The sequence below is a fragment of the Bactrocera neohumeralis genome, chromosome 2, assembly GCF_024586455.1.
Source record: "Bactrocera neohumeralis isolate Rockhampton chromosome 2, APGP_CSIRO_Bneo_wtdbg2-racon-allhic-juicebox.fasta_v2, whole genome shotgun sequence".
NCBI classification, from domain to species: domain Eukaryota; kingdom Metazoa; phylum Arthropoda; class Insecta; order Diptera; family Tephritidae; genus Bactrocera; species Bactrocera neohumeralis.
The window spans coordinates 47,142,993-47,169,027 of NC_065919.1; the positions used below are offsets into that span (position 1 = coordinate 47,142,993).

General features: G+C 38.1%; 5 protein-coding genes across 24 annotated transcripts in view; 1 reads left to right on the forward strand and 4 right to left on the reverse strand.

Moving 5' to 3' along the window:
- The window catches only part of LOC126751314 (serine-rich adhesin for platelets), a 140,858-nt gene extending 137,329 nt beyond the window's left edge, over positions 1-3,529 (reverse strand). For 8 of the 14 annotated variants that reach the window (XM_050461483.1, XM_050461482.1, XM_050461481.1 and 5 more), the window contains exon 1: positions 1,854-3,527. The gene's annotated coding sequence lies outside the window, so the exon portion shown is untranslated. Of the gene's footprint in view, positions 1-1,853 lie in introns of all 14 variants that reach the window. The other 6 variants (XM_050461480.1, XM_050461479.1, XM_050461478.1 and 3 more) reach the window with 6 other exon arrangements.
- Positions 3,530-4,276: 747 nt separating this feature from the next.
- Positions 4,277-6,338, forward strand: LOC126759722 (uncharacterized). Its single transcript, XM_050474766.1, has 3 exons — positions 4,277-4,900; positions 4,962-5,062; positions 5,149-6,338. Exons 1-3 carry the CDS (start codon positions 4,849-4,851, stop codon positions 6,091-6,093), a joined length of 1,098 nt encoding a protein of 365 aa, XP_050330723.1. The 5' UTR covers positions 4,277-4,848; the 3' UTR covers positions 6,094-6,338.
- Positions 6,270-7,989, reverse strand: LOC126759714 (ruvB-like helicase 1). The gene is given in 4 exon segments (XM_050474754.1): positions 6,270-6,716; positions 6,780-6,978; positions 7,034-7,735; positions 7,738-7,989. Coding segments are annotated over 4 exon segments (1,368 nt in total). The 5' UTR covers positions 7,850-7,989; the 3' UTR covers positions 6,270-6,361.
- Positions 7,990-8,508: 519 nt separating this feature from the next.
- LOC126765989 (glycine dehydrogenase (decarboxylating), mitochondrial) lies at positions 8,509-14,796 on the reverse strand. The gene is made up of 5 exons (XM_050483711.1): positions 14,335-14,796; positions 11,200-11,500; positions 10,917-11,142; positions 8,792-10,852; positions 8,509-8,733 (listed from the first exon to the last, which is right to left on the reverse strand). Exons 1-5 carry the CDS (start codon positions 14,630-14,632, stop codon positions 8,623-8,625), a joined length of 2,997 nt encoding a protein of 998 aa, XP_050339668.1. The 5' UTR covers positions 14,633-14,796; the 3' UTR covers positions 8,509-8,622.
- Positions 14,797-17,721: 2,925 nt separating this feature from the next.
- Positions 17,722-26,035, reverse strand: part of LOC126750929 (uncharacterized) — a 64,998-nt gene continuing 56,684 nt past the window's right edge. For 3 of the 7 annotated variants that reach the window (XM_050460746.1, XM_050460747.1, XM_050460745.1), the window contains one exon: positions 17,722-25,977. In XM_050460746.1, coding sequence (XP_050316703.1) covers positions 23,812-25,977 — 2,166 coding nt within the window. In that variant the 3' untranslated portion in view covers positions 17,722-23,811. The remainder of the gene's footprint in view (positions 25,978-26,035) is intronic. The other 4 variants (XR_007665833.1, XM_050460750.1, XM_050460748.1 and 1 more) reach the window with 4 other exon arrangements.

The following is a 26,035-nucleotide window of genomic DNA, read 5'->3' on the forward strand; positions in this document are numbered from 1 at the left end:
GTTGTTTTGACTGGATTGGACCAAAGTGAGAAGGATGTCAGATGTGTGAGGTCAGCAGGGCATCCAAAACGGTGGTTATTGTTATGCGAAGACTCATTATACGCTAGACATTTTTTGACATGTCAGGGTCTATTCTGGATAAGTGGGAGTTTAACCTACAGTATCCAGAACGAAGCTACGCAAGGGTCACTCTCGTTTCTCGCGGAAACTCGAACTCTTCATCTGCAATGGGTGTTGGTTTGACTCCAAGTACGTCATTCACTGAGAGGGAGTTGGTAAAGGTGTTAATGGCTCCACTGTGAATGGTGCTCAGTGCATGTCTGAAGTGAGTTGCGTCCGAAATCTGTTCGGCGTATTGTCTTATGCCGTTGACGAAGGATGCTCCAGGAAGGCGGTTGTGCTTTTCTTCAAATTATCTAGTATGTTTTCTCCAGCTACAACAACAGCAATAGTTATGTATGTATGTACATTCGAACTCCGTTCTCACGACAGTCCTAGCTACCTAACTGGAACGAACCCTCATATAACAGCAAGAATTTCAAAAATTTTAAACTAGCGGCAAATAAACCCTCTCATATATGCAGAAGGAAACCACTAACCAAACCATCCACAACTTGGATCTCCCTAAAAGTACAGGAGAGGTCTTCCCTTTGTCAAATCTCTATAGAACAGCAGTTACCTATGTGCTGTATTACTATATTTTTGAATATGTACATATATTTGATAAATAATTATAATTCGGGAATTTACATGATCAATTACACGGATATCGAACAGTGGCTTAGGGTTGTGACACCTTCTTATATAATTTAAAAAAATTATACTATAACGCCACATTTCTAATTCATATTATTTCACATACAATATTTATCGATTTCCATTTTTAATTCTAGTATATACATATGTATGTACATATGTGTATATTATGTATAATTATAACAAAATTTTCAACACGATCAGTGAGCAAAATATGGTGCATACATACACACATACGATCAACTAATTAGATACAAACGAACATGGGTAGATGAAAAGCGCCTACAGCGACATACCAGCGTGTGTATATTCAATACATACCTAGGTACATACGAGTATGTAGATCACCGAGGCGTCGACTGAGACAGAGTAAACTTAAGCGCCTGCTCTGCGTGCTACCGACGTGCCGCTGCGGACAAGCAAAGTTAGCGCTCAGCAGTGGGCGTTTAAACATTTACGTTTACACAGGGAGCGCACAAATACCCATACTTACCTATGTACATATGTATGTACGTATGTATGTACATGCGAATATATATATATACATATGCAGAAGTACAAATATAAAGTCTATGTACATAAGTATGCGCGAGGAACAAAAGCGTCAATTTATCATACCGACTTTCTGTGTGAAAAGCGTTGAAAGCCGAAGAACAAAATATAAATAAATAAATAAAAATTGCAAATAAAGGCGAAAGCGGCAAGAAGTGAGATAAATGATATGTACGACAGACAAGCAGACGGTCAAACAAATGCCAGACAATGGAATTGACAGGCCGCCGGAGCCGGTTGGTGGTAGAACAGAATACTCGAAGAAAGCGAAAAAAGTCAATACGAAGTGTACTGTAATATGTGTAAGCATATGTACATATGTGTGCGTTAAGGAGGTCAATAAAGAATGTCAAGCATTGTCTTAAGATAATGTTGGATAATTTAAGCATTAACACATATGTACATATGACATATTTATGTAAGTGTACGCATTCAACATTAAATAAACTGGGTGGAATCACTTTCGTTTCGCACAGCGAACCTTTTAGGAGATATAGCGATATTGTAATTAAATAATAAAGTAATAATTTTATCGTTTTACATACCCGTTGAATGTGCAGCATGAATTTGGTAGATTTTCACTTTCGTTCGTTTCAGTAGGTTGGTATGTACAGATGGGTGTGCTATAACTTCGTCGGACGCTTTTAAGGAAAGCAGCTTAACCAAGATTTATATGTTGTGTCATGTACATACATATGTACATGCATGCATTCATACATATACTTTACAGAATTAACGTTTCACTTTTTGCACTTCACTATTGCTATTTATCGATGGCAGCAGTTTGGTGTGCCTTTGAGTTAAAAATTTTTCACCAAAGTACAATCCATACGGTTTTGCTTAATTGGAAGTTTGGCGACAGCGTGACGGCTTTTAAAGTATTTACATATGTACTATGTATATATACACGTGCATTTTGTGTAATTGTTGAACGAAACGTGACTTCCTGCACCTTAGCTGTGTAGTTATAAATATTTCCTTTAGTGGATTTGACAGTCCTACGTATAAGAAATGTTATTTTTTAACGCTGGCATTTGATAGCACTCCGACTGGTGTTTGATGATGCGTATGCAAACAAAACACTTTTAAGAACATCACAAACTACAGTGGAGTTTCCTGTACACATTCCAATATTATTTACCAAATATTATCATTAGGCGCATTTATTTTGAAATATATTATATATAAATCATTTTTAAATTTATTTGGAAACATGCACATTTGGCTCTACAGATTATTGAACACAAGGTACAATTGTGTATAGTTATAGTTTTAACACCTATTCGTTTTTCTTTTCAACTTTTTTTAGTTTTTTGTTTCCATTCTGTATTGTTGAATAAGATTAAATGCTGCCGCTGTCAGCGCCGACGTTGGCAGCGCCGCTTGGTAGAACAAAGAATTACCGAAAATTAACTAAACACTAACAAAAGCGCACCCAAGTTCGATACAACGTCGTTGGTTAAGGCGCTAAAAAGACAACAACGAACGCGATGGCAAAGGCGGAATAGCGACTAAATTAACGATACTGCAATAACAAATACGTAGAGCATCTGATTTGGGCGTTAGTGTGGGTGGCTACCATTGAGTGAATGTAATATTTTTCTTATTGGCGCTGATGGTACTATATGAATACTTGGGAAATGAGCAAAATGCACCGTACGTGGTATGGGGATCATATGTATATGTATGTAAGTACAACACCAACAACACCATATTGACCAAGAACGCAAATAGATGTTTGTCGTTGGGTATTTAGGATGCTCTGAAAATATACATACGCTTCTTAATGCCACCGATGGCTACATCGTATATTTAGTAGCTGCGTGCGGTAAGGGGCGTAGTTGATATAAGTATTTGAAAATGGATCTCTAGTATCGTGCGCTGCTCCCACTTGGTGTACGCTCTTGCTCTGCAACTTCGTCTGTGTCCGCTCTTTTTACGCTACAGTCGAAAATGTTGTGCACCAGACGTTTCTAAAATTACACAATTCAACTTATTGCCCAATTTTTTCAAAACAATTTTTTGACTATTTCACTTGTACTAAGGGAAAATAAAATATTTTTCATATTAGCTTTCTTGGGCGGCATTAAGCCTTGGTCAAATTCTAATTGACATTTGTTTTTGTTTGCCACACACATTTATCTATATATTATATCCACTTTTTGACACCGTACGCTATTAAATCCAATCAGACAAAACAAACCGCATCGAGACGGTGAACGAAGCCGACTGAAGCGTAGACGCTGCGCCTTAAACATTGCGTCGCCGTTGTCAATGTGCACCAGTGTTGCCGTTGTCACACACTTGAAGCTTTCAAGAGTGAAAATAACACTATTATTGTATGGAAAAAAATAACAAATAAAATTTACGAAGGTTAATTCGTTTATATTATGTTCCTGAAATACTCTCTGTTTTCCATAATATATTAATTTTACTTAATATTTATTTAATTGTTGAAAACATTAGGGGGATTCTCTTGCTCTTGCAAAACCCTTGCACGGTCCACGAGTTGCAGAATTTTCGTCTTGATGCAACGGCACAACAACGAACACACGCCGAAAATTATTTGCAAGGACTGAAAAATATATCAGACGAAAACCCATTATTATTTTCGTGCAATGACACGGAAATATATAATTACAACCCTGTTTTAGCTGTCATTTTACATAAAGACATAATTATAAAGATTTGTTACAGTTTTTTGTTAAGAATGAATACAGAATGTGCGCCAATCCACAATAATCATGCAAGGAGTGCTCTCTTGGCCTTGCATATTTCGGTACATCGGATTTTTGCATTTTGTGTCATCCTGCAATCTTGCAAGAGCAAGAGAATCCACTTATTGTATTCAGTCTGATTTGCAACACTGAGAGTATGTTCAATCAAATAAAACTAAAATCTATGGAGCCCCAACAAACAAAAATGTGTTTCAGAATTATTTTGTTAAAGTGAATGATGTGCATAAATAGGCGATAATTCTTAATTAGCCAACCGACAGACGGTAGATGATTTTCTGTCAACAATTGAGAGCACATGCCTGTGGCAGAAAAGCTAATTTATTAAAGTAAAAAACTGATAGGAGGCTAATATCAAAAACATTTATTTACCACAAGTAATCGATAAATATCGCTATCTTATTTTCGTAAAGTATAATTGGCTAAAATTATTTCATGAAAATTGATGAGGCGTCAAAGTGTAATATGTTAGCTGACGTTTCTGAAATGCATTTGTTATTATTGGAAACGAAATTAATAAGTCTTCTTATAACAGGATTCAACATCTTCTTTCTCTGTACGATCGATTGACTTTATTTATATTGTATCTCGAGGATCGATAACTAATTAAAATAAAAATGCAACTCTTCAACTTCTGCGGGTGTAATAAAGAAAATGTTTATTGTGGCTTTCGAATGTTCGCGCCGGTGAAAAATTCTGTAAAAAGTGATATTTATATTTTTAAACAACAAAATATTATATTAACTGAAATCTAATGTAATATGAAGCAGTTATATGTTCCATAAGTGGAGGAAAACATTACAAGATGAGTGATAGCTCAGCAGATCCCATCATCACAGTTACACTAGAGTCCGCAGGTTAGTAATCAAAATAATGTCCTCGCTTTGCTAAATTAATTACTACTTATTAAACCTGTAGATGGAGACGCGGATGTTATTAATCTCGACGCTGCTACTAGGAGTCTATTAATAAACGGTGGGCCCGGTAACAATTTACAAAAACATGTTACTTCGTCAAAGGTAGGTTGCAGAAGTTATGAGTTTACTTTAACATGCATTATTGGAACACCATGACCGAATTGTAATCTGATTTTCCCACTTTGCAGAATTTTTGGATAGAGCTGCCGCAGTTGATAATTGTAGAGACGCGCTTTATTACACAACAGATAGCTGCACAGAATCGTATATATTCTGCGCAAACATTATTACCAATAACTGATTATAGATTTGAGCTAGACGCGCAGGAGACCTGTACAAACGCCGCACAAACGAAGACGCCACCACTACTATTAGAGGTAGGCACACTAGCAAAACCCGATGTTGTTGATGTCGAGGTAAACACTGACAGTCCTAATCCCTGTCGCGATCGGGCACAACAAACAACAAAAACATTAATACAAACTGCAGCGGTAGGCATTCAGTGCAATTTAGATGACTATTTGGAATGTGAGGAAGCGCCGACTGATGAGAATGAGTTGAAAGCAAAGAAAGGCGCTGAAAATCAGCAATTTTTGACATTCACACAAGAAAATTCTATATTTTACTTGAATGGAAGACACGAGTGCATGTTATGTGGAGAAGTTGAGGACACAATGGAAAGAATGCTTTCGCACTTAGCACTCCATTGGGGTCCTGCAGCGCTGTGCCATCTCTGTGGTTTACAATTTGAACATCGCAGGTTAATGTCGTTGCATCAATGCAAAGTGAGACTACGCAAAAGTAAAAAGAGGAAAAAGGTGTACAGACAATGTCCCGTTTTTTGGTGTGGCGCCGTGAATGCCTCAACAAAAGAATTAAATGAACACTTACGTAGGCACTTCCGCATGCGAAGGCGACGTGCTTGTGTGACTTTTACACTCGATCAAACGATAGTAATTAAACGGCCTTTTTATACAAAAACAAATTGTTTACATCGATGCAACATATGTTTGCGTCGATATAAAAGTTCTCAAAAATTTACTAAGCACAGAAAACGTTGCCTTAGGTGCTTCATAGCACAAATGAAGGGGCAGAAATTTGTAGATCCTCTACTAATATTTAGTAGAAAATAAACATACAATTGATATGTGCATCCTCATAAAGAGTGAAGTGACATAAATAATCCAACAACGTTGCACAAAAAACACCTATCTCCCATACAAATTGTTAACTGTTTAACGCAACAAGTGTATTACAATGTACTCTTCGCAACACTATATACTTATATGATAAATGTTCAATTTGCAAATTTTAGTTTATAGAATTTATATATTTTTGGAAATGTTTAAAAAAAAATAAACAATGTAATATTAATGTATATTCTAACTTATCAGTATCAGATTACAACATATATTTGTTGTTCTTCTCTGACAAATGTTTTGAAGAGCGTTTCGCATCCAGGAATAATGAGTGTACATCGTCAATATCCTCCTTTGTAATTTGTGTGCGTCCATTCACTTTGGTCATCTGGTGTGCCGGTGTTAGCAATTGCACTGCATAACGTAAGGTAGATGTACTGCCGATTTCGCTGAGACGACTGAACGCAGTATCTTCCAGCTGTAGGCCCTCAGTTTGCGCACGCAATTTAATAATTTGTTCCATTTCCGAAGATGAGTATGGTAATGTGCGTATAATTAGCAAACGGTCCAGCAAATCTAAAGGTATGCCATGTGGTGATACAATATCTGTGGTGCCACTGCAAAGAGATTAATTATGTATACAAAATATGTAAATTAAATAAATGTCTTAAATAGCTTACCGAATGACACAGCGTCCACGGTTTGTTGCAAAGATAACTATTGGTGCGATAGGCGATTCGAGTGACTTATGCAAATACGTAAATGTTTCCAAGTCAAGCATGTGAATTTCATCAATAAAGAGTACACCCGGTACAAGTTCAGCGATGCCCTGATCTATGTACTTGTTAACAACTTTGTTGATCTCCATTCGCAACTTATCTGCAAAAATCATTTTGGCACTATGAAATATAATTTGTATTACTTGACTACAAACCTGTGATTTCAGTTTTCTTCGGCTTCATTAATTGCCCCATCATTGAAAGTACATCCTGTCCACCTTGTGGACGCGCGTTCGCCACGTCCAAATCATGTAAAGTGACATCCTGTATCACTTCTTTCTTTTTGTGTACATCGCCTTTTGGTAAGGGCACATATTCTTCGGTTTCCAAATCGAATTCGGTTGCAAAGGTGTCACTTCGACCCTGACGTTTAACGGCACCGCTGTTCGCTTCAATATAAATAACATCACCGACTTCTACTTTTTCCTTTTGTAGCGATTCGAAAATGCTGGGATCCAATTTTAATTGCTTTGTACCCTTAGCTGTTTTTAAACCAATAACTACGTTGCTAATAGTTTTGCCATAACCACCCATTGGATTTTCCGTCTCTACTGGCGTCAACTCAGTCACTTCGCCCTCATACACTTCTTTCGTCTCCCGTATGCGTAGTCCAATTGAACGACGGAAATTCTCCATTAAAACTTCGGTTTTTTTGATTTCGCTACTGAAAACTTCAGAACCGACCATGGGACAGAAGGGTACCTTATTACCCAATTCTTGTGCTATGGCAAGTGCTATTGCAGTTTTGCCTGTGCCCGGCGGGCCAGCTAACAACAATGCTCGCCCTGCCATCTTCTTTGATTTTATGAGATCCACAGCGATGCCAGCGGCCTCGCGTGCAGCCTTTTGGCCGACCAGCCTGCTCCGATTGGTAGTGGCACGCCACTCTCATCCAGACCGAGACCTTTCACGTGGCTATGCGCCGCAATACGCTGTGTTCGCACAGTACTTTTTACTTCTTCGATCTTCATGCCGAACGAAATTTGTTATTTTTACACGTGAAAGACTTATTTTAAATTAGATTATCGATCAAACTAAAATCTCTTTCTAGAATATTTAAAATGCTTTTCGACGTTTAATGCGGCGCACGCTTTTGTTGCTATTGTATTTTTTATAAGCAGCCGGTTGTCAAACGACTGACAGTTGCCAAGCAACATGTGTTCGGAAAGGCGAAGCTTTTTGTGAGCACAAACTATTTTGACAGTTTGAAAGCTATGGTAGGTTCTAGAATAACAATAATAACGAGAATGTAGATTTAAATTTGCATTAAGGTAATCAAATTACAAATAAAGTTATACCTTACTAGAATATCGAACGCTTTTCCGATTCTTTTGCTCGCTCTTTCGTATGATGACGTTGAGTGCCCGAACTTCGGGCACACTGATATTTAAAAAAGATTAAATAAAGCTCTAAGTGTTAAACCATAAACTATTGGTAATCAAGACCATGAGTTGCCTTAAGAAAACAATTGCAATCCGGTTAATGTAAAGGATTAAGCTCCTACATATTCAGACGTCACCCTGAGTCCCATTATAATGTATTAACTTGCTGTTTGTATCCTTAGCCGACTTTGCCTACGACCGGGATATCAAAGCAACAGACAACCACCCGTTCTATAGAGCTTCTGGTGTTAGATTAATAACTGAATATTTTTTTTATTTTACACTTAATTGAATATTTGAACTTAAAATTAACACTATTAAAAGAGAACACATTTTCAAACGAGAAAATTCCAATATAGTGTTTACAGGTCGGGTAAGATGGGCGGGCAAGTGCAAACCAAATGTTTATCGCCGTAGGCATCATCAATTCTTCCAACAGTGGGCCAAACCTTTGAATCGGGCTTAACAAATAACTGCAAAACCAAAAAAGCGATTAGCTTCGAAAAAATAATAATAAAGTGGTTTACTTACCGCTGGGAAGGCAGCCAATTCGCGGGTATATGGTCTGTTCCATTTGTCCGAGATGACCTGTGCTTGTGTGTGTGGTGCCATTTTCAATGGGTTCACGACTTTGTCCATGCGTCCCTCTTCGATCTCGGTAATCTCCTCACGTATTGAAATCATCGCATCACAGAAGCGATCCAACTCTTCTTTGTCCTCAGACTCTGTCGGTTCAATCATTAAAGTGCCTGCCACAGGCCAAGACATAGTGGGCGCATGGAAGCCATAGTCCATTAAACGTTTCGCAATATCTACCGCCTCAATATTGGCCGACTTCTTCAGATCGCGCAAATCAAGAATAAACTCGTGTGCCACAAGTTGACTCTTCGATGACTTATACAAGGTTTTATAGTGATTTTCCAAACGCTTAGACATGTAGTTCGCATTAAGAATGGCTACTTGGGTTGCACGTTTAAGTCCACGGCTACCCATAAGCTTGATGTAAGACCAGGAAATTGGCAGAATTGCAGAGGAGCCGAATGGTGCTGCCGAAACTACACCAAAACTTTCCTGCTCACATTCTAGAGGACTAATCACAGGATGACCTGGCAAATAGGGTGCCAAGTGTGCTTTTACGCCAATCGGACCCATACCAGGGCCGCCACCACCATGTGGTATGCAGAAAGTCTTGTGTAGATTCAAATGAGAGACATCACTGCCATAATCGCCGGGACGACATAGACCCACCTGTGCATTCATATTAGCGCCGTCCAAGTATACCTGTCCGCCATGTTTATGGATCAGATCGCATATATCAGCAACAGTCTCCTCAAATACACCCATTGTGGATGGATAGGTGATCATCAGACAGGACAAATCGTTATTGTGCTCTGCTGCTTTGTCGCGTAAATGTGCCATATCGATGCTGCCGTCAGAGAGAATACGTATAGGTTCGACTTTCATGCCAGCCATTTGTGCAGACGCGGGATTGGTGCCATGCGCCGAGATGGGAATTAAGCAGACATTGCGATGGCTCTCATTGCGGTGTTCGTGATATCTGCGTATAGCGCGTAGACCAGCATATTCTCCCTGAGCGCCAGAGTTTGGTTGAAAAGAAATCTTATCATAACCGGTAATCTCACAGAGATCCTTCTCGAGTTCGCTGAACATTTGATGATAGCCCTTTGCTTGTTCGACAGGCGCAAACGGATGTATATCAGTGAAGTGACGGAAGGAGCATGGAATCATCTCGGTAGTGGAATTAAGCTTCATGGTGCAAGAGCCGAGTGGTATCATGGAATGTACGAGAGAAATGTCTTTATTCTCCAAACGTTTCATGTAACGAACCATGCGTGATTCGCTGTGGTGCGAGCTAAATATCGGGTGCTGCAAGAACGGAGATGTGCGCAAAAACTTGGAGCGCTCGATGGAGTTTGTGAGTATATCTTGTGTGGCTAGTATTTCATCCAACGACTTGCACTTAAAGACCCACAACAGATCATTAACGTCTTGCGGACCCACAGTTTCATCTAGTGCTACACCTATACTACCATCAGGGAAGTAGCGGAAGTTAATGCGTTTCTGCTCGGCGCGCTTTTTGATCTCATCAATCGACAAGCTTTCCGACGGTGTCACATGCAGTGTATCAAAGAAGTGTTTGTTATTTATTTGATGGCCTGCTTCACGCAGACCCGTTTGCAGCGCCAGCGTAAAGTGGTGTATGCGATTAGCTATTTCTTTCAGCCCCTCGGGACCGTGGTATACGGCGTACATAGCAGACATATTGGCGAGCAGAGCCTGCGCGGTGCAAATGTTGCTGGTGGCCCTGTCACGACGTATGTGCTGCTCACGTGTCTGCAATGCCAAGCGGTAGGCATCGTTACCGTCCATATCACGCGTAACGCCAATCATGCGGCCCGGCATTAGACGCACCAAACTCTGCTTGCAGGCAAAGAAGCCAGCATGGGGACCGCCATACCCCAGCGGTACGCCCAAACGTTGCGATGTACCGATAGCAATGTCGGCGCCGAATTCAGCGGGTGGACGGAGTAGTGTTAGCGCAAGCAGATCAGTGGCGACCACAGTTAGAGTCTACGAAAAAAATGTTTACTAAGCGCATATAGTACTTTAAGTTATTAATTTCGAATCGACTTACGCCATTTTTACGCGCCTTCTCTGCAATATCCTCAATATCCTTAACATCACCGAAAGTATCGGGGTACTGCAACAGGATGCCTGATATTTCACGTCCCTCCAAATCAGCGTTCTCGATCGGTCCAATTTCTGTCACAAACTCCAAAGCTTCAGCGCGTGTCTGCACCACAGATAAAGTTTGTGGATGCAACTTGTTTGACAGGTAGATCTTCTTGCGCTTGTTGTGTCTGCGAGCAAAAATAATGATTACATTATTCTATTAAGACTCCTTCGTCGAAACTTACCTCGTGCACAAGCTCATGGCCTCGGCGGCGGCAGTACCCTCGTCCAATAGCGATGCATTCGCCACATCCAAACCCGTCAACTCGGCAACCAAAGTTTGATAGTTAAGCAGTGATTCAAGGCGGCCTTGGGCAATTTCTGGCTGATAGGGCGTGTATTGTGTAAACCATCCAGGATTTTCAAAAACATTGCGGACAATCGTATGGGGCACATGACAGTTGTGGTAACCCATACCGATGTACGAACGCCAAATCTCATTGCGCTTCGCGATTTCACGTATATGGCGCACGAGCTCATGTTCGTCTGTGACATGTTAAGAGAAATTATTATTAGAAAAAAGGTTTTAGAACATGATTATCTGAGGGATTTCTGAGGAAATTCAATACAAGATAGTTTGTTTCGAAATTCTGAGCACGAAAATTACAGTAATTATAGTTAGGTTAGCCTCACAGATTTATGACTGGTTTTGTTCGTCAAGGCTTTGGCAACTCTTCGAGTTATTGTATTGTTTCAAAGAACTTCCTATCAATAGCTTATTAGTATCAATCAGAAGTATTTTTAAGGGAGTGGCAACTCGTGGGAAGCGCAACGTCAGGACTTGAATGTAACAAAATTTTTAGAGTTAGCGTAAATAATTGTAAAATTCATTCTTGCACAAATACAATAAAGGAGCATAGCTATATAGTCCAGATATAAACGTTTTTTATTATAGGATATTTGATAGGATATTTGATTGTGGGTGTTTACAAGGCTACTTTACTCTTTACGTATCTACCCATTTGACCAAGAACGTTTTGCGGGTGGAATATCCAGAAACTGAAGAAACATAATATTCCACAAACAAAACTTTTCAAGAAAAACTCTTTTTTAAGCATCCACAATATTCAACATGGTCTTAATGCATTTAGCTTCAATAATCGGCTTTGATACCACTGCATACTCTTGTAGAACCCCTAAAGATAATCAAGTGACTGATGCCCAGAGAATACTGCAATTATGGAGGGTACACTTCTTCAGCCCGCTGAATGGCTGTGAAAGCATAACATCAGGAGATGGTGAACGCGATTCCCCAATCGACTGCGATGGAGCGGACGTTCGATTGTCCGACTATGAAGAATTTCGAATAGCAATTACCCCTCAGCAGAACAACAAAGCGACGGGGCCGATGGATTGCCGGCCAAGCTATTCAAATACGGCGGCGAAGAACTGATAAGGAGTACGCATCAGTTTTTTGTAGAATATGGTTGGACGAAAACATGCCCGACTATTGGAATTTAAGTGTGCTCTGCCCAATCCACAAAAAGAGAGATTCAACAATCTGCGCCAACTACCGTGGCATAAGCCTCCTCAACATCGCATATAAGGCTTTATAGAGCGTATTATGTCTACCGTCAACAAACTGATTGGACCTTATCAGTGTGGTTTCAGACCTGGAATATCAACAACTGACCAGATATTCACCATGCGCCAAATCTCGGAAAATACCCTTGAAAAGAGAATCGACACTCACTATTTCTTCGCTGATTTGAAAGCTGCCTTTGACAGCACGAAAAGAGCCGTCTTTATGCCACGAAGTCTGAATTTGGCTCCGACAGGATCGGGAAGGACCTCGACCCGACCGTTCGATACCAAATGAGGTTTCAGACAAGGCGACTCCCGTTCGTGCGACTTCTGCAATCTGCTCTTGGAGAAAATAATTCCAGCTGCAGAACTTAATCGAGAAGGTACAATATTTTATAAGAGTGTACAGCTGCTGGCGAATGCCGATGATATTGATATCATTGGCCATAACAACCGCGCCGTTAGTTCTGCTATCTCCAGACTGGATAAGGAGACGAAGCAGATGGGTCTGGTAGTGAACGACGGCAAGACGAAATATATCCTGTCATCAAACAAACAGTCGTCGCACTCGCGACTTGGCTCCCACGTCACTGTTGACAGTCATAACTACGAAGTCGTAGATAATTGCGTCTACCTTGGAACCAGTATTAACACCAACAACAATCGAAATCCAACGCAGAATAACTCTTGCCAACAGGTGCTACTTTGGACTGAGTAAAATCCTCTCTCGACGAACGAAACTCTATAAGTCGCTTATTATTTCCGTCCTGCTATATGGTGCACAGGCATAGACGATGGACAACATCTGATGAGTCGACGTATTTGGCCGTATTAGGGCGTTTGCGTGAGAACATCCGTCAAAAACAGCCGGAATTGTGGAAGAACAATTCATGGATTTTACACAATGATTGTGACCGAATTTAAAGCCAAAAATGCTTATGAAAATGTTTCGAGAACTGGAAAAATATTTGGCATAAGTGTATTACATCAAGTGGGGATTACTTTGAAGGCGACAAAATATATGTTGATGAATAATTGAATATTTTGCGTTTAATTTACAGTCTTACTTATTCTTAATTTCATTACTTTTTTGCCACAATTTATGTATATTTACCGACGGTGCGTCTTATCTTAAAACCATGGTCGAAGCTAAACTTAAATCGGCTGAAATTTTTTTTGCTAAAGCATTCTTCAAACAATACCAAACGCCGAATATATTTATGCCAAGCAAAACCGCCTCATATGGTTCACAAATTCCATTATTTGTTATCAAGACATACCAAATTTCAGTCGAACTAAACAATCTGCCCACATGATACCGCCTTGAAAGTGTACCCAAAGGCTGTGTCTGTACGAGTCTAATCACTAAGCCACTTGTACAATATTTGTACAATCATCAGGAAACGTTGTCAGCTCAAATATTGAGTTAAAAATAAAAAAAAAAATTGTTGTATTATAAATAAATGGGAGATTCGCAAAACGCGTCTTCAATGCCCTAACAACCGAAGACAATCAATGATAAGCGCTGTTGAACCGCCGACCTATGCGTATTATAATGCCTGGAGCCGACGCTCTTATCAGTGTTATTGTATATGAAAACCGCAGGGGGTCTGCCTACTATTGCCAATTCAGTAACACAAACAACAAGTGAATGAAAAAGCGCGATTAAAATAGAACAATTATCACGAAGAGACAAATTTTTTTCGAAATAAGAAATATCTTGGCACTGGCGCTATATTCGACATGAACGCAAACTTCTTTTGAAATTCAAAATTATGCCTCCAACAAATACTCACTTAAAGGCTTTTCCAAGTTGAGATCACGCTTCAATTGTATGCGCTTCGGCACAGCCTTTTCCGTCAGCTCCTCCAAGGATTTAAAGCCCAGCGTATCCAACATGGCGACCACATCCGTTTTACGCGGTCCAATATGACGACTGGGGAAGTCAGATTTCGAGGGAAACAACACTTCACCCACAGGCACGGTGGCTAAGCAACGTGTCTGGTAGAGCACACGTGGCAGCTGCCAAGATTTATGCGTTGACTGCGTGAGCGCGATCAATTGGCGCGTTGGTATGCGATTTAAATGTTGCATTATTATTAATATTTTCAATTTATGGAAATGCAAAAATTATAAAGGATATCTGACTAAATAAAGAGCACTAAGCTTTCACTGCACTTTCGTTTTCACTGCAAGTAACAGCCAATACTTGAGATGTGAAGCAATCTTCTCAAGAGAATTGCTTCTACCGCCACCAACTGCTGATCACCGACTAACTGAAACGAGCCATTGGCGTGTAGACTAAAGTAAGTGGTCTAAGCTGCGCTTAAGCGCTCATTTGCTCTTATCAGCAGCAAGCATTGTCTGAAATTTCCACTGATTTAGATTTTGCTAGTCTTATCTCACAGTTCGTTGGGTTTGTATGTGTTTGGATTAAAGGTCTCTGCAGGAAAGATTTTGGTTTCTCGTTAAAAAAAGATGGGATGAAACATATTTAGGTTTCTCTTATCATACCCTATAATATCGTAATAGGGGAAAATATGCAGAGTTTGGACTCAGTGATGATACTTTCCACTATAATTAATTCCAGACACGATAATGTTAAAGGGCGAAAACTATGGATTAACATGCGGCAAATTAAATGCGATGGAGGTCCGGGGATGTTCTCTGTGCAACAAAATATTCCCCAATTTTTTCTTAACAGCTTACTGACCAACAAAACCCAAATGATGTTGCTAACCAAACTCTCTAAAGTCAGGCTCCTTAAAAGAGGAATATTGAATAAGAAGTAGTTGCACTGTATGAGCGCGAGCATCTATTTGGAACAGCACTGCGAATATTGTATTATCCGAACTATGCGAAAGGAATCCCTTGGTATTCTTAACTGCATTCAAAGTGACCGATCAAAATCAGATAAAGATGTTTCCTTTTGGTATAATCTTGATGTCACTGAAAGGTTTTTTATGTCAAACAACGTGGCTAGATAGAACTGGCAAATCGCTTTCCGTTGAATGTAAACTGTTGGCCGGTTACGTTTTCAGATTTTATATATATATATATATATTTTAATATAGATATATAAACAATATAATATATATATATAAACAGCGGGGCATCAGGAAGGCAGGTACATTGTTTTCTAGGTTGGTAGGTCTATCAATAATAGTTGCCAAGCGTGTTTGTCAAAAAGTTTAATTATCTCATAGTTACACCTCCTTTGTAAACAACAAAAATGGACTTGTCGATATTTTCAATGGCTAAAACCCGAGTTTTTGCGTTGATATTTGACAATGGATGAAAAATGGTTCCACCATTTCACTGCGAAGTCCAATCGACAGTCTTCCGAGTGGACTGCACATTGTGAATCCGCTCCAAAGCGTAGAAAACGCAAAGAATGTTCGCTGGGAAGAAATTTCGTTTAATGAAGAGATGATCGCCGAAACTGAGACCTATTTTAAAACAAAGTACAACAAGAACGAAAAAATGGTATCGAAAAGTTGGATGGTCGCTATAATCAGTGTATCACCCTCGAAAGTAACAAAGCAATGTTGAATAAAAAAAATAAATAAATTATCTTTAGCCAAACACATGTGTTTTTTTGTACTATGTGCTGAGTTTATGGTTAGGCTATAGTAAGCCGATCTGAACAATTTCTTCTGAGATTACATTGTTATTTTAGAAAATAATCTGTACCAAATTTCGTGAATATATTTATGGCATATGTTATAGTGGTCCGATTTGACAGACATGACTCATCGAAAATCATTTATATATATACTTTATAGGGTCTCCGACGTTTCCTTCTGGGTGTTACTAACTTAAGTGTGTTTTACTATGGTAGGCCGGGTACTTTTCAATTGCCATTTGACCGAATTGAAAAAGGTTCTTAAGTCTATACGGAAAAAGGAAAAAGAGCGCTTTATTGGACGTGGATTGTTCTGAAGGAGATAAAATTGATTTCTGAGAAAAACTAAAGAATTTATAATTTAAAAACAAATTAACTTTATTTGTTGATTACAGTACTATGGAAGATGGAGTCATGTGTAGAAGTTTACGCAAATGAAGAAGGTTCTCTGAGCGCCCTTCACTTGCGGGTGGCCAGAAGCGATTGTTTTACATATGGCTCAAGCAGCTCACGACTTCCGGTATTAGACCAAGTATCCTCCGTAAAACACCCCCAATGAAAAGGATGCAACTATCTCGGATTAGAGAGTATTAAGTATTATCATTTAAGGTCATGCACCTGGAATGTCCGGTCTCTTAATTGGAAGTTGACGTTCTCGTAAGAGTACAGACTGACATCACCTCAAGAAGAGCGGTTGTTGGGACTGAGACGAGTAGGTCCTTGTGGCATTTACTAAAATGCCCATATATAGGAGCGCAAATTCGGTGTGGGATTATTCGTGAGAGAATGACTCCGTCGCCGAGTTCTGGCATTCACTCCTGTGGATAAGCCTCCACAGCATTGCAAAATCTCTGGGCTGAAGAAGAAGAAGTATGCTATCTGAAATCCACCTGTGAAGGTTTTATAGCTTCGGTGAAGCCGATTTTAAGGTGTTTTCTTGTTTTCCAGTGCATTTGACATAAAATACACCAGCTTTTAAGGGCATATATGAAAAAGCGAACGGTTTTATAGTTATTATGAAAGTTTGACAGTTCGTTTCCTTTACATATCACAGTTTCGTGCCTCTTTGGTTCAAGCCGAACAAAACTTTCTTTACGTACGAGTTGGAGTAAAAGTCAAAGTAAAAGTTTTGTTTAATAATTTTTATTTAATGCGTTTTTATTGGCTTTCTTTGTTATTATTATCGATATAATTATACTTAATGCCTTAACAAATAAACAAATTACACAAACTAAATAACAAAGTAAATTTATATAACTATACAACATGGTACATACATATACATAATGCATAGCAGAGCTATTAATTTTTCCGAAAATTGCATGTTTTTAACTTTAATTGTTGCAATAGTTTATAATAATTATTTTTTTTTGTTTTTTAAATTAATTTGAACTAAATTTTATAGAACTATAAAAAACATATGAGAAATAGTAATTTCAATTTACATATAAATTAACAACATTTTTATGTATATATTAAATATATTTTTTCGCCGCGTTGTTTTTATTTTTTGTTAACACTAAAACAATTTAATTAACTTAAGCAAACTTCATTATACATACATTTATGAATATATTTATTTCAATATTTTTATGCTATAAATATATGTTTCATCTGTTGCAGCTTAAATTTAACTAAAATTTTGCTTTTGTATATTTAATATACCTACTTGCATTGCACTAATACTCACACACACGCAAAATATTATTGTATATAATAAATTTTTTTTGTTGTGGTGAATTCGCTTCGATTTTAGTGGTTTGTATATTTTTAATTTTTGTTTATTATTATTTTTTTTAATGTTATATATATACTTATATATTTGTTAATTTTTTTATATATTTTTTAATTTTTAATTTTTAATATTTATTTATATATTTTTTAAGATTATTTTTATGGCTTTTTAGTTTCATATACATAATTTTTTAATTTTTCTTTCGGAATTTTGACATTTCTCCAGCTTATCGCTTATATATACTATTCGAAACGAAGTTTTCTCTATGCTTGATTAAATATTTTTTTTCATTTCATAACTGTAATTATAAATATCTCATTACTATATGTAAATTTCACATTATGTCCAAAATATTTAACTAATTAATAATTTAATACAATATATAATATATATATGCGTTTTTGTTATTGTAATTTTCTCTATAATTACTACATATGTATATATGGAAATTCAGTCATTAACAATTAATTGGATCTTTGAACAATATTTCGAAATTTAATGCTGTATTTGATTACTGAAGTTGAGCATTTTTTTAAATATTCGCAAAACACATTATTCAAGTATTTTTAATAAATTTTAAATACTTTCAGTTATTAGTTAGATAAGCGCTTTGCGAGACTTTCAAAAAAACCACTGAACTATGTAAGGGTGTTGGTATTTGTGTATAACAGGAAACTTCAAACGCATTACATTAAATACCGAGCGAGAAAGGCAAGTAAGAGTTCTAAGAAATTTATTTGAATATTATTTTTTTAATTGTGTAGTATTAGTAGTTAGATTGCTTAAAATTTATTTTTAGTGCTAGCAAAGAGTTTTTGGTATAGTATTTTCTATATCTATTCGCAAGTAAGTTGCTCACTAAGCATATACATATGTAGGTATGTATGCTTGTATGTATGAATATATGAGGTATGTTGCAAGTGGTGCTATGCTTCTAGGCCCAACCAGTTTTCAGGTGCAAAATTTCGAAAAATTTTATTGATTTTAAATCAATTATATAAGTTTAGTATTATATATGTATGTAAATACAGTTATATATTTGCTATGTATATGAGTGCTAAAATGCGTGCAGTTAAAGAAGTTTTGGAGGGTGAAGAAGTAGAGTAATGTTGGTGCGCGATTATCTAGTACTTAACTGTCTATATAATTAGACTAACTTATTGCTGTTTCTCGACTGCTAACTGTAACTCCACGATTTTTAAATATTTCTATCATTATTGCTTTATAATTGTCAGTATAATTTTAGGGCTTCAGAAGTGTGTGTGTGTAGTTTTCTATTTACTCAGAGTGAAATTTTATAGCGGTGTTCATGATGGTTCACTTTTCAATAATTTAATATCCAAGTTTGCTAGTTTCTAGACCGTAGAAGGAATCGCATGAGAATGAATGAGGTTTTCAGCACCTTTTTGGAGTGCATTTTTCTTCCTGTTATGTAAACAACTTAAAAATTAATGGTTATATTTAAAGATTTCAAATAATTGAAATCGTTTTCATTAAAGACATAATATTTCTTCATAGAAAATATTTCAATAAAAAATTGAACTGCAAACTCTGCGTTTCTTAACCCCAACGAATGTCAACGGTCGTCATCCCCAATTGAGAGTATAATTTTGTTTTGGCGTTTTCTTATTCTTTCGAACATGAAACTTTGGACTAAATTATTTGTAAACTAAAACTTTTTTCCGTTCTTTCATGACGTCACGAACCGTTAGTTCTTCTGCCAACCGCATTTCAAAAGAAGTAACGGAACAAAATTGTCGTAAACTATTATTTCTTTCTTGATCGAAGCGAAAGCATATCTACATTTAAAAGCTTACACCTGAACAATGTTTACAAATCGTTAAATTTTGTTATGAAAATTCACTTTTTGTATAAAATGAGTTTCGCGCGTTTTTCTCAACTTGTGGTCCACTTAATCGACCTACTGAGCGTATTATGCGTAACACCATCACCACCTCGAAACACAGCATTCATTATTGGATAATATTCGACAGAATATACCGAAGAGATGAAGACCGTGGAGAGTCGATTCGGCGTCGTTCGTAGCAACACGTACTGACGTATGGATCGACTTGGCGCATATTACTTTGAGATCTTAAATTGAAAGCGTACCAAATACAGCTTGAGCAAGAACTAAAGCCACTCGACCTTTCCAAGCGACATCGCTTCGCTCTATGGGCTTTTGAAAAGTTCCAGGAAGATCCGACGTTTTCGAGCCAAATTTTGTTCAGCGATGAGGCCGATTTCTGTCTCAATGGGTACGTAAATAAATAAAATTTACGCATACGGGCCAAACAGCAACTTGAAGAGATTCGAAAGCTGTCATTTTATCCAGAAAAAACAATTGTTTGGTGTGGTTAGTGGGCCGGCGGAATCATCGATCCATATTTATTCAAAAATGATGTCGGTGAGAACGTAACAGTCAATGGCGACCGTTGTCGCGCCATGTTAACCGACTCTTTGAAGCCTGAAATTCAAATTCGTGATCTCGAGAATGGAGGACGCAGTTGATGCGATGATATACAGCCTGGAACTAGAATTAAGGTAGCATTTTAAGCTGCCGGACCACTCCTGTATGTTTCAGGCAAAGGTCTTTGCTATTGGAAAAGCCGCGGGGCTTGGCTCTAACGCAACCGCAGGCAACTCTAAAGTAAACAATTACGTGCACAGCCAGACAGCACTCAAGACAATTAGCTCGTTTCGCATATCGACCGGAAGCGTCCTGGGTAGCAAGGCAGCAGTGGTAAGTGTCGTCAGGAACAAGTGACTTTACTTCTACTACATAGGTGCTACGTTACAACGGTAGTGAACAAGATTGCTAAGAAGGGTATATGGCTGTCGCACGAAAACGTGGTAGAAATAAACTGGAAATGTTAAGAGTAAGACACCAGAGAAACAATGGAGTATCTATTGGCAAAGCAACGTTTTAAGCATTTGAGAGCCCCACGGTATAAGACACTGGAAGAGATATCAGTTGTGAAGCCGTAGAATCTGTTGAAATTCGCGTCAAGCGCTGGCATCCTAAAGGAAGTGCGGCATCGAGCGCAATAAAATAATTAATGAGATTGCAAAGAGTGGTTACGGTTGTCATTCGAAAACGTGAGTGACATTTTGTTGAAATTTGCTTTAAGCGCTGACATCTTGCAGAATGAGCACTTTTCATGGACCTCGTAACGCCATCAGGCAACGCTGAGATCCCAAACTGGTCGATGCTTGGCTCATTAGCCTGCCAGACTAATCTAACCTAACATAAAATGGGAATACGCGTTGATATTCGAAGCGTGAAGAAATGCAAATCTTGAAGCTTCAATTTAGAAACGATACGAAGATTGAATAAGTTAAAAAGCGATCAAAATAAAGTTAATTAATTTGTTTTAATTTAAAGGCAAATTGCTAAAACATTTATAAGATAATGATAATTTATTTAAATAGAAATCGCTTATCATTTAAATTTCGCTTATTTCATTGCAATGGAAAACTCCGAAAATTCCTTAAAATACAGTTATTTGAAAAGTACACTTCAAATATTATATAATTATTATATTTTTCGTAATTACTTTTATGATGTAAGGCTAAATTTTTTTAAATATTTTTTTACATAAATAGAGTTCACAAAGTAGTACATATTTAATTGAATTTTAAAGAAGCTATGTAAGCACTTTATCACAAAAATGCTTTTCCAGTAAAGGAAATTCATGAAAATGACTGTTGAAAATTTGAAAACAAATCGAGTATGAAAGTTAAGACGTTTAGAATTAGTTAAAATTTTATGAAAAGTACATCAAATTGACACATTTGTTTTAAATATTGAAACCTCTGTTAACAAGAGACTTATTACTGTCGCCCATTTTCTAAAACCTTTAAAATTAAGTACAATTTATCCACATTTGTCCCATAGTCAACAAATTTTTGGGTAAAACACTGCATACTAAATGTAAAATTATCATTTCTTTGAGACATAAAGTCGAGTATAAAATTTCCTTGTGATGCTAAGCGTGTGTCTTCACTACCCTTTTTTACAAGCCAACATTTCTCGTTTATGTGTGTATCACTCATAGTTGCCCTAGCTATATATTTTTAAAAAGCGGTTACTCTCCTAAAACTCGTGCAAGGCGATTATTCATGTACTCAGGTTAAGCTACTGAGTTTTCTAAGTGCAAAGATTCTTTTGATATCCGAAATTGGATAACTCAAACAAAAGAGGCGGCGAAAGAGTTTGTAAACATACAGAATATTGGAAAAGAGCAGGCATTCGTAAGTCCCCTGGTTATATGTGCATGGAAAACGTCGATAAAAAAGAGCTGGTATGAAAGAAACGTCAAAAAGATCCTCAAAACGATTTTATACGAAAGTAATGTGAAGTGGGTCCCGACAGCTGACACTCCTAAGTTATCAAAGACAGATGTTGTCTGCTTAATTCTATTTAAAGTGAGAGCTACGTCAGCTCACTCATAATCGACTACAAGAAACAACGAATTGAAGTTTTTGAGTGCTGTTTGGTTCGGCTCTATTGTACACAATCAGAAAGAACGAAACATAATTGCTTAATTTCACTCCACTTTAATTTAAGGTCATTTGAGAACCCGAGTCAATTCATCAAAGAATCTGAGCCAAATCCCAATTAAAAAAAGTTAGATGACTGCTGGTTTTATATTTTCGCATGTACAAGGGATAATTTTTAACGAATATACGTATATTAATAACAACTCTTGTTGTATAACAATAATTGGGATGTTCAACGAAGGAAATCGCATAAAATTATCTTATTTGAAAGGGAAGAACGTACTGTTTTGTCAACACAATGACAGCGAAGATAAAATGCATGATTTGAGCTTAGAATTCCATCCTCTTCTAATTTCTTCTCCGAATCCGACCACAAGCTATCTTTCCGCGTTCAAAAGATATCATCTATGCCACGAATTTCTTCCTCTTCTAACTTGTTCTCGGGATCTGACCCCGAACTACCTTTTTCCGATAGACCTCAACGGAATGCAATGGGAAGAAATCACCGATGCGTGATTTGAGCTAAGAATTCCTTACTATTCTAACTAGTTCTCCGGCTATGACCATAAGCTATCTTTCCGCGTTGAAAAGATATCATCTATGCCACGAATTCCTTCCTCTTCTAACTTGTTCTCGGGATCTGACCCCGAACTACCTTTTCCCGATAGCTCAACAGAATGCTCATTGGAAACAAATCCCAGAGCCTGAGGTTCATGGAAAAGTTGAAAGATTTTGTGGTCCTAGCAATACCGTGTCATATGATCACAATCTACTTTTCGAAAATCCTTGTTTGAAAGTACTGAACGGTTCTTAAAAGTACTTATATATTCTTTACTTGCTCATGTCTTGATTCCCTTATCCTAGAATAATGGGTCGGAAAGGTCTTTGGATTTAAAAAGAGTTCATGTTTCAATAGACTTTCGACATACTCGTTGTTATAAAGGACCTAGGATCGCTAAGAGATGTTAGTCATGTATTCTTTATGTAGGTTTCCGCTTGAGTTATCCAATTCCGACTGCATTAATTATTCCGGCATTATCGGCCCTATCTTACTGCTACAAATAAGTAAACGCTCTATTGATTTTCCGAAACTAGATTTGATTACAAGTTCCTTCGCACTACAGTATACGTATGTATAACTACTTTTATGTTTGTATGTATGTAAATATAATTTCTATCTTACTTTGCTCCGACGCTAAAAACTTGTTAACAAGATTTCTTCTCTCAATTCAACTACAGACACACAGCATTCAGCACTTTCTTGCTTACCTACACTACACACTACAATCACTTGTTTTTTCGGGTTTCTTTTTATTTTGTTTTATATATTTAGGCAGCTCGGTTAACTCCAAGGGTCTTTATAGTTTCTTTTTTCACTTCATTCAAATTGTTTTTGTTGCTGTTGTTGTACTAATTCAAGTGGCTGTTGTTGCTGCCAATGTTGTTGTTATTATTGTTGTAGCTATTTAAATTACTAGTGTAAAGGCCCAATGAGGCGAATGTTGTTGTAACGGAAGTTGGTTGCATTGTTGGTAGAGCCATACCCAGGGGTGTATTACTCGTGTATAGGTTGCCGCCACTAGTCGCGTTGTAGGACAGAAATGATGGAGACGAATTATTTGTGATGAATTTGTTGGTGTTTTCACTGCCAACAGCTGTGGTGTTTATTGTTGTTCTTGTTGTGGTCATAGCTGTCGTTGGAGTCGTCGTCGTCGTCAGATTATACAAATTGTAAGTATTTGCTGTTGTTGTGGTCGTCATTGTCGCTGTTTCAGTACTAAATAATGTTGTTGTTGGTATTGTTGTTGTTGTTGATCTGTCCAGCATTGTGAAACTATGCTTGCTGTTCAAGTTTGATACTGTTGCTGTTGTTGTAGTTATAGGCGTATTTGTGATGTTCATAGAGGAGAAGGAAAAATTGGTAATTGTTGTTGCTGTAGCTGGTGTTGAGGTGAAGTTAGTGGTGTAGTTAGTTGTATTACCGCTCAGACCACCAATTCGATAATTGGTCGTGATCTCAGTCGTTGTTGTCGGCGTCCCGGTCGTATTTGCAGTTATTGCTGTTGTTGTAGTAGTTGTTGTGATGTTACTCATATACCCTACCCCAGCTGCAGTTATAGAAGCAGATTTCAATTGCATCAGTATATTATCACAACTTTGTATGCGTAAGTCCATATTAGTAGGTTCGGTTACCCGAGGGAACCGCGTGAGCTTAGTGCTTTCGTACGAATAAGTGCTTGAATTACCTGTGGTTGTTGTGGCCGAATTTAGTGTAGCAGTAGTACAATTGTTGGTGGTGATGTTGGTATGGGTGTCGGTGTTGGTACTAAATTTCGGGGTAGTCGTGTTGCTGTTCGAAAGGTTTGTCTGGTAGGTGGCGCTATAAGCGCTACTCGGATAACTGCCGGTCATCGAATTACGATAGTGTTGTGTTTTTTCTGTATTGCAGAAGCTGGATAAGCCAGTGGACCTATCTAAACGCATTGTTACCGCAGCTGTTGGAGATTTGTCTTGATATAGAGCCTTTGCGCTTGCACTGGCTAAGTCGACATAACTTTTCGACGTAACCGAAGGTGAAACGATGGGCGAACGACTAGATGGCCGAGAAAATTTTCGCTCAATCTCTTTTTCCGCCAACAAACGATCGTAGAAGGTCGACGTTACGGTGGTGTGACGTATATCGAGTCGTCCGGGCGCATAGACGGGTGTGATGGAGCGTTTAAGTGGATCGAGACCCAGCAGCTTGTCCGTAGTGTGATGATGCATTGTATACGCTTGCTGTCTGTCCAAATCCAATTCGAAATTTTTATCGTTTGGTGTTTTTGTATTGTAGCGGTCGTTGTCGGGGCAGCTGTGGTTGGTGTTAGTGTTGTGTTGTAGTGTGCTGGCTTTGGTGTTGTCGTGCAACATCCTTTCTGTCGTCATCATCGTCTCCCTCGATCCATACGGCGATCTCAACGGCGATCTGGAGGCCGATCGTGAACTTGATCTGTCTCTATCATCATATTTGTATGTGTCTAGTTGTCTATCTACTTTATGAAACTTAATTAAACTACTACTACTTACATCTCTATGATTATCAAATAAATAATAATTTGGCAACATATTTTCACGTCTTACCCTACTCTCGTATTCTGCGCGCTCTTCCTCGCGTCGCCGGCGTGGTGAAATTTCGCGTCGTATATCCCGATTTGAACGATGATGCAACGGACTGGCAGCGCGCAACGGACTCGTCGAACGTATGGAGTCCGCCGAACCCGTCGTACGTCCATATAAATAGTCCGAATGCCTTTGGCTGTGATCTGAGACACGTATGGAGGGTCCATATTCGCGCGCTCGGCTCTCTGAGCGTGAGAGATCTTCTAGCGAGGTCTTCTTGCTGGCGAAGTGTATCGAGTCGGAAAACAGTGAATCAATGTAACGCTGACAACGTTCCTTGCGATATGGTTTCTCTTCACACAACGTGTCGATGGACTTGATCGTATTCTTTATGGAATCCAAGCGCTCGTTGATATTGTCATTTGTTCGCAGCGGTACGCCGGTGTGACTGCCGGTACGTTGTAGCGGTGAAGTCTCCTACAGCAACACAATAACAAAATTGGTTAGGGATCTAACTATAAGTGTTACGTAGTTA

What these genes read in the sequence shown, in the direction of transcription:
- LOC126765989 (XM_050483711.1), bottom strand. Translation starts at nt 14,632, where the DNA reads ATGCAACATTTAAATCGCATACCAACGCGCCAATTGATCGCGCTCACG. An exon ending in GCCATGAGCTTGTGCACGAG is followed by an intron (nt 11,143 to 11,199) that starts GTAAGTTTCGAC and finishes TTTTGCTCGCAG; the next exon opens with ACACAACAAGCGCAAGAAGA. An exon ending in AATTGGCTGCCTTCCCAGCG is followed by an intron (nt 8,734 to 8,791) that starts GTAAGTAAACCA and finishes TTGGTTTTGCAG; the next exon opens with TTATTTGTTAAGCCCGATTC.
- LOC126759722 (XM_050474766.1), top strand. Translation starts at nt 4,849, where the DNA reads ATGAGTGATAGCTCAGCAGATCCCATCATCACAGTTACACTAGAGTCC. An exon ending in AGTTACACTAGAGTCCGCAG is followed by an intron (nt 4,901 to 4,961) that starts GTTAGTAATCAA and finishes TTAAACCTGTAG; the next exon opens with ATGGAGACGCGGATGTTATT. An exon ending in AACATGTTACTTCGTCAAAG is followed by an intron (nt 5,063 to 5,148) that starts GTAGGTTGCAGA and finishes CCCACTTTGCAG; the next exon opens with AATTTTTGGATAGAGCTGCC.